The 8,531-nt window shown below is 19.8% G+C and overlaps 3 protein-coding genes across 3 annotated transcripts in view; 1 reads left to right on the top strand and 2 right to left on the bottom strand.

The window, feature by feature from the left end:
• Positions 1-1,723, bottom strand: part of PGSY75_1345800 (hypothetical protein) — a gene marked incomplete at both ends in the record, with an annotated part of 3,168 nt that extends 1,445 nt beyond the window's left edge. The window contains one exon of the mRNA XM_018787491.1: positions 1-1,723. Within this exon, the coding sequence (XP_018640233.1) occupies positions 1-1,723 (1,723 nt within the window).
• Positions 1,724-3,997: 2,274 nt separating this feature from the next.
• PGSY75_1345700 (isocitrate dehydrogenase (NADP), mitochondrial precursor) lies at positions 3,998-5,404 on the top strand (the record flags this gene model as incomplete). Its single annotated transcript, XM_018787490.1, has 1 exon — positions 3,998-5,404. The coding sequence occupies one exon, from the start codon at positions 3,998-4,000 to the stop codon at positions 5,402-5,404; it is 1,407 nt and encodes a 468-aa protein (XP_018640232.1).
• A 563-nt stretch (positions 5,405-5,967) lies between these two features.
• PGSY75_1345600 (inner membrane complex protein) lies at positions 5,968-7,199 on the bottom strand (the record flags this gene model as incomplete). The annotated part of the gene is made up of 2 exons (XM_018787489.1): positions 5,968-6,474; positions 6,594-7,199. The coding sequence occupies 2 exons, from the start codon at positions 7,197-7,199 to the stop codon at positions 5,968-5,970; spliced, it is 1,113 nt and encodes a 370-aa protein (XP_018640231.1).
• Positions 7,200-8,531: the final 1,332 nt, after the last annotated feature.

The raw sequence follows: 8,531 nt of genomic DNA, 5'->3' as shown, positions 1-8,531 counted from the left end.
AATCAATATTATTAATTTTCCACATATTAACATATCCTTCTTTATCTAATGTTATGAAAGATGAGAATGATGGATATAAATGGCTATATCTATTTTCAATTATTTTTATAACACCACCACTATAATAATCAGTACTATCATTATTATTGTTATTATTATTATCAGTATCAATTTGTAAATTATTCTGATTTATATTATTACTTTGTGATTTTTCTTTTTTATGACAAAAATATGCTTCATGTATATAATTACTTTTAATATTCCATCTCCTTTGTATATATTTCTTCAATTTCACTTTAAATTCAAAGGAACATACTTTATTAGCATAAGGAGATATATTATCAAAAGAGATATTATTATGTTTTCTATTATATTTAAATTTTTGTTGTAATATACAAAATTGTACTTTTTCTCTATTATATTTACTTAAATATAATCTTATATATTCATAAACACTAAATAGATATCTCATATTAATTATATTATTCGTAAAAAATACTTCTGATATATCTGAACATTTTATTAAATCATAATTTGTATTCTTCCTTATATTACCATTAATATTTTTATTATACAGTTCATCCTTTTTATTATCACCATTTTCTTTTTCTTCTTCATTTTTATCATTCATTTTATCAAGTAGGCTCTCACTAAATACTTTATTTTTTGAACTTATTAATTCATGTGATAAAATGGTATTGAATTTATTTTCATCGCTAAATAATTCTTCCTTTTGTTCATAAAAACTACTTCGATCCCTCCTTTGCGTATTTATATTCTTTAAAATATTAAACTGATATTCTTTATTTTTCCTCATAAATTTAATAATATCTGATATCTTTTGTTTATACGGATTTATATGTACGTTAATACAAAAAGTGTGGTTAAAAATATTATAGGATGATTTACATAATGGCATTAATTTAAAAAGCTCGTTAAAGTTTAAATATTCACTTAATAAAAGAAAATATAAAAAATTATTCATTATACAAATTAATGGATTTTTCATATTGTTATTTAAATCAGATATACTAGCTAATTTTCTTTTTCTTATATTTTTATACATAACTGAATTTAATGAAGCATACATGCGAAAACTTATTTTATTCCAATTAATAAAATAATTTGTATAATTATATTTATTATATGGAACTGTAAAATATATAAAAGAATTCTTATCAAATAATGATTCCATAATATAATTAGTTCTATATCCTTCATTCATAGAATAATATATGTTGTCCTCATCGGATAAGCAATTTAACGAGCTCGAATTGTCATCCTTATGATATTTGGAATTCTTTTTATTATTCTTACTTGTATTATTATTGTTGTTATTAATGTTGTAGTTGTGATTGTTAAAGTGTTCTTCATTGTTATCATTATGTTCATCATCATCATCGTCATCATCATCATCGTCATCATCATCATCGTCATCATCATCATCATCATCATCATCATCGTCATCATCGTCATCATCATCATCCTCCTCCTCTTCTTCCTCGGATGTTATTAAAATATCCTGCTTTATGTCATACCTTTTGTTTATATCCCCTCTCTCAATATTTCCTAATTCTCTTTTATTAATTAAATTATTTGAAAAAGATTTATTATCTTCATTTGGAAAATAAGGTGGCTTATTAAAATCGTTCACCTTATTATTAGCATCCAAACTAAAATCCTCTTTTTTTTTCACATTCTTATCTACTTGTACATCTTCCATTTTTATGTCTCACGTAGTAATAAATAAAAATAAAATATAAATAAAATAATAAATAAAATATAAATTCTACGTATATATATATATATATATTATATTTACACAATAATGTTATATAATTTATAACAATATTGAAGGGAATAAAAAAAAAAAAAAAAAAAAAAAAAGAAAGGAAGGAAGGAAGGAAAAGAAAGGTAAAATATAAATATATTATATTTCTTCAAATTAAAGGAGTATTACATTTGGAAATAATACGTCAAAATTGTAGATAAACAAAGGAATACATATATATATAAATTAATATATATATATATAATATTTTTATTATATAATATCTTCTGTTATGTAAATATATACATATATGTATATATTAATTTTTTATTAGCCAACATATTTATACACTTAATATATAAAATAAAAAAAAAATTTCAATATATATATGTATATTTTTTTATTTATTAGGGAAAAAAAAAAAAAAAAAAACAATAACGTACATACCACAATTATATATTTACATAATTTTCTAATATATAATAAATTATATACATGATGTTGATAATGTTTTTAAACATTATAAAAAAAATAATAATATAATATTACTTTTATACCATATCATTATTGAATAATACATGATATAATAATAATCATTCTTTTATTCATGAATATAAATTATCATAAATTAAAAATAAAATTATATAGATGAATATTTATACGTCATAATCCAAATAAAAAAAACATGGGCACATATTATATATAATATATATTAATAATTTATAATATATTTTTGTTTTATTAATTTATTTTTATATATTATTATTATTTTTATGAAATAATATATTTTAAAATAATGGAAATGGCGCATATAAAATAAATAAAGAAGAAAATATATATAAATATATACATATAAATATATATAATAAAATATATGTTATATGTAGTATTATGACCTTTTATTTTTCATTTATTTTAATATTAATATATATAACATATAATAATATATATATTATGCGTATCATAATATATTCATTGAACACATTCATTCGAAATATAAAAAATAAAATATATTAAGAAAAAGAATAAAATGAATATATATGTATATAATATATATTATAATTAACAAAAAAACGTAAAAAAATAAATAATAAATAATTTAAAAAAGAGAAGGAAAATTTTAAATGTACTCCAATTTATAAGGTACTATATCTTTTTTTCTTTTTTTTTTTGAAGTCATACAGTACACCAAATAAATAAAATTTTATGTTTTATTTATTCTCCTGCAAATTAAAATGATAAATATGTTTTATATGAGAAAAAAGGATATTTTACCTTTTAAGTTTAATTATATAAGCACATACAATGTTCATATATTTTTAGTTTGCACCTTCCATCGGACTACAAATTGTTGATATATTATTAAATAGAAGTAGTGATATCAGATATTATTCTATAATTTTTCTATAAATTAATTAAATATTATAAATAAATAAATATATATATATATATATATATATATATATATATATAATGAAATAATAATATTATTAATGTACAAATATATATATATATTTTTTTATTTTTAAATTTAATATATGTCATATTATGAAAAAAAATAAAATCATATATGTGAAATGAAAATTGTTAAATTGATATAATATAATTTTTTATATTTTATTATCATCTTTGTTTTTATCGCACACGTAAGAATATAAAAATAATAGGAGATATAAGAAAATAGGTACATTTAAATATGTTCAAATATATTACATATGACTTTTATAAAAACTGCCTATTTCAATGATAATATAAAAAAAAAAAAAAAAAAAATGGGAAACGTATAGATCAAAGTATTATATATTAATATATATATATTATATATATATATATAATATTTTGAGGTTTTATTAAATGCTACACAAAAAAAAGTATTTCATATTATATAAAAAATGTTATAGGAAAATAACATATAGTTATGTTTTTATAAAATGTTCAATAATATATTATCACTGGTGATAAATATTTTATATTTATTTATGATTTTCCCAATGTTTCTTGTATTTATAATTAAATCAATTATAAAATGATAAATAAATGAATATATATATATATATATATATATATATATATATATATAATGAATAGATAAATATATGCGCATATTTGTTTATTTATTATTTTTAGAAATTACTAAAACTTTATATTAAATTAATTATTATATTAACACATTTTTCATATCAACCTGTTTACATATATATATAATATTTTTTCTTAATTGATATAATGGGAAAGCATATACGAATTTTAAAAAATCCGTACCTCCAGTTTATGTCGAAGAGAGGTATACAAAACAAGGCAGCTTTTAATATATGCGGTAAAATTAATGTAGAGAACCCAATTGTAGAGTTAGATGGAGATGAAATGACTAGAATAATTTGGAAAGATATAAAAGAAAAATTAATTTTACCATATGTTAACTTAAAGATAAAATATTTCGATTTATCTATTGAAAATCGAGATAAGACTAATGATCAAGTTACCTTAGAAGCTGCTGAAGAAATAAAAAAAACATCAGTAGGTATAAAATGTGCAACCATAACACCTGATGCTGCAAGAGTTAAAGAATTTAATTTAAAGGAGATGTGGAAAAGCCCAAACGGTACTATAAGAAATATATTAGATGGTACTGTTTTTAGAACACCTATACTTATTAAAAATATACCTAAACTTGTACCTAATTGGAAGAAACCAATTGTTATAGGAAGACATGCATATGCTGATCAATATAAACAAAAGTCTTTAAAAATTGAAAAAAGTGGAAAATTTGAAATTGTATTTACTCCAGATGATAATTCACAAGTACTCAGAGAAACTGTTTTCCATTTTAAATCTCCTGGTGTATGTTTAGGTATGTATAATACAGAAGAATCTATACGAAATTTTGCACTATCTTGTTTTCAATATGCTTTAGATCTTAAGATGCCAGTTTATATGAGTACTAAAAGTACTATACTAAAAATATATGATGGTTTATTTAAAGATATTTTTGATGAAATTTATGAAAAACAATTTAAAAAATCTTTTGAACAACATAATTTATGGTATGAACATAAACTTATTGATGATATGGTTGCTCAAGTATTAAAATCCGAGGGTGGATTTTTATGGGCATGTAAAAATTATGATGGTGATATACAGTCTGATGCTGTTGCTCAAGGATATGGAAGCTTAGGATTAATGTCTTCTGTATTATTATGTCCTGATGGTGTTACATGTGTTTCAGAAGCTGCTCATGGTACTGTCACAAGACATTATAGAGCTTATCAAAAAGGAGAAAAGACATCAACAAATCCTATAGCCTCTATTTTTGCATGGACCAAAGGATTAGAACATAGAGCAAAATTAGATAAAAATGATAATTTAAAACAATTCTGTTATGCTTTAGAAAAGGCATGTATAGAAACTGTAGAAGATGGATTGATGTCTAAAGATCTAGCAGGCTGTATTAAAGGTATTAAAAATGTTACTGATAAAGATTATATCTTTACTGAAGATTTAATTAATGCTATCAATGAAAAACTAAAATTAAAGCTACTTCTAAATCAATCCAAAAATGATCCACAAGCTACTTCATGTAAATTGAAAAACGATAACTGGACTTATTATGCCCCCCAAGAACACTCAACATAAGAAAAAAACATTTTTTTATTTTTTCTTTTAACAAAACATATATATATATATATATATATATATGCTAAATACTTAAATGCTTCAATTTTTATTATATTTAAGTTTTATATTATATTTTTTTTCTTATTATGGCTACATATTTCCATCATTGTGAAAAAATATATGACTACAACTGTTATAATATAATAAAACTAATATAAAATATAAATATAAATATATATATATATTAACAATGACCACAATTTATGTATAAATCATAATATATTTATTTTTAAAGAAAACTACTGTATTGAGGTCAAAGTAATATATCTATAATTATATACATATATATAAATAAGTATTATAATCATCATATTAAAATATATACTATAGTAGAAAAAAAAAAAAAAAAAAGAAGGAAGGAAGGAAAATATATATTTATATATATATGTGTATTTCTGTCCGTATGCTATTTATAGATGCATTTTATATTTTTATTATATATACTTATATTTGATATATTTATTAATATATTATTATATCATATATATTTTAATCTATATGTTAAAAAGGGAAAAAAATATTTATATCAATACAGTATTATCCTTAACATAGTTGCTAAATTGGGGCAATACAATTTTTCCATTTTCATCCTTTGGAAAATTTTCCATTTGATAATACACTTGTTCGTTTTTTTGTGGTTGAACTTTCATATATTCTATATTGTTATTATTTGTTGTTGGCTCTAACCAGTTATCTACTACATTCCACATTTTTGAGAAGACGTTACGGTTATCATCAAAGCCTTCGAAAAAGGAAATACAATCTTTGTGTTTTTTTTCTAATAATATATTTCCATATTTGGCTCTGCAAACCTCACAATGTATATCAATGTCTTCAAGAGGAGGCATAGATGAATCATAATAAATTTCTTTTGTATTTAAGTCGCTTTTTAATTTCTGAAAAGCTAATTTTAATACCTTATATATATATCTTAAAATAAGTTTTATATAATTTATGATTCTCTTAGAAATTGCGTCACATTTGGCTTCTACCATTTGGGGAATAGTGTAATTTAGATGGTAAGGATTCTAGAAAAAAAAATAAATAATAAATAAATATATAAATAAATATATGAATATAATATTCATATATATATATATATATATTTATATATTTATGTACAATAAAGGAGTTTATATGTTCTTACCTTGTTTAAAGGGGTTACACGATTCATTATGTTACATATATTATTATTGCGATTGGATTCCTGTACACATAGAGGAATACGTAAATGAGAATTATTGTTATTCAATATTTGTTGACTCAAAGGATAATTTAATTCATCAAAAGAATAAGCATAAGACATGGTATTTGCCTTATCAGGTGAGTATATATTATTATATTGGACACTATTACTTGTAGGCATAGAATAATTATAATCACCTATATTACTTCCATGAACTGAAGAATTATGTAATGCACCATAAGGACTAAATTCTTTGTAAAAAGAACCATTTAATGAAATTGACTTCTTATTAGCCTCTTTACGTTTTCTATCAACCCTACGTATAAATACTTTTGGAGTCTGTGGTTTACATATAAAGGAATTTCCATTACATCCATATCTTATTGAATAATTACTATTACTACCATGTTCATGAGGGTCTATATTTGAATATGTATAGTACTCCTTTACATTAGGTTGAGTAATAGAAAAACTTTCAGAAGAATAACCATCAACGCCAAATGGTCTAGTTGCACTTTCAGCATGTGTTTCGCTAGTTTCATCAAATGTTTTCTCTATTTTCTCCATTTTTTCAATAATATCAACAAAATAAAGAAATAATATAAAGGTATTTTTGTAAATATATAGGAATTTTTTAAAACTAATATTTTTTTTTTTTTTTTCTTTCTCGAATATAATTTAAATCTCCTCTGTACACATATAAATAATATTTTAGTGAAATATATATAAAAAAAAGTATAAATTCTTTTATATGTACATGTCTTATTACGAAGATATAAAAATTTTTAAATATTTACATAAAAAATATATTGATCGGATACAATGTATAAATATATATATATATATAATATGTTCATAAATAGAAAAAAATTTACTAGTAAATATGTCTTTGTTTGAATAAAAAAATATAATACTATAAAAAATGAATATTATGCTTTTTTAATTTTATGTTTTTATTAAATTTTTTTTTTCTTTTTTTTTTTTGTTGTACTTATAATTTTGTAAATATATGTGTATGTAAAAGATATAATATATAATCAATGTAAATAAAAAAGGAAAATTAAAACTTATGTTATAAGGTTGTCACTATATATATATATATATTTATTTATTTATATATAATGCCTGTTTCTATATTGTTATAATATATATATATATATATATATATATATATATATGTACTTAAAATTTATAAGTCATGAAAAAAAAAAAAAAAAAAGAAAAAGAAATATATTATATATATTATATATATTTTTATTCATTTAAATTTAATTTTTTTGCTTTTATTTTTACTTCCAGTATCACATAATAAATACTCAACATATGTAATATGTATACAACAACAACGATAATAATAATAATATATATATTATAAAATTATATTAACTAACTAATAATGATTTATCAAAAATTAGATGAACAGTTCAGGTAAAATAAAATAAAAAAATAAAAAAAATTATTTAGCCATAAATGAAAAAAAAAAAAAAAAAAAAATTATAAAAGTATATATTTATAGTGATGTAATATATATATATATATAATAGATGTCTTTTATTATATATTATAAAAAAATATATATTATTATATTGAAAAATATATATAATTATCTGTCGGGTCACGAATATATATATATTAATGTATACAATTGTCAATCTATGAATTTTATTTTTTTTGCAAATAATTGTTAGTAAAAAAGTATACCTCAAAATTCAACAAAAAAAGTGCATATTCAATATATATTATGAATAAATTGTATAATATATATATATATACATATAACAATAATAATAATATTTTACATATTTTTCTTAATATATATTCTCCACATTTCTTAAGATTAATATTAAAAAATATTTTTATATTTTAATCTAACTTTGTTTCAACATATTTTCTAAATAT

This window comes from Plasmodium gaboni, chromosome 13 (assembly GCF_001602025.1).
Source record: "Plasmodium gaboni strain SY75 chromosome 13, whole genome shotgun sequence".
NCBI classification, from domain to species: Eukaryota; Apicomplexa; class Aconoidasida; order Haemosporida; family Plasmodiidae; genus Plasmodium; species Plasmodium gaboni.
The sequence above is the reverse complement of the archived record's forward strand: the minus strand, read 5'-3'. Positions and strand labels throughout refer to the sequence as shown.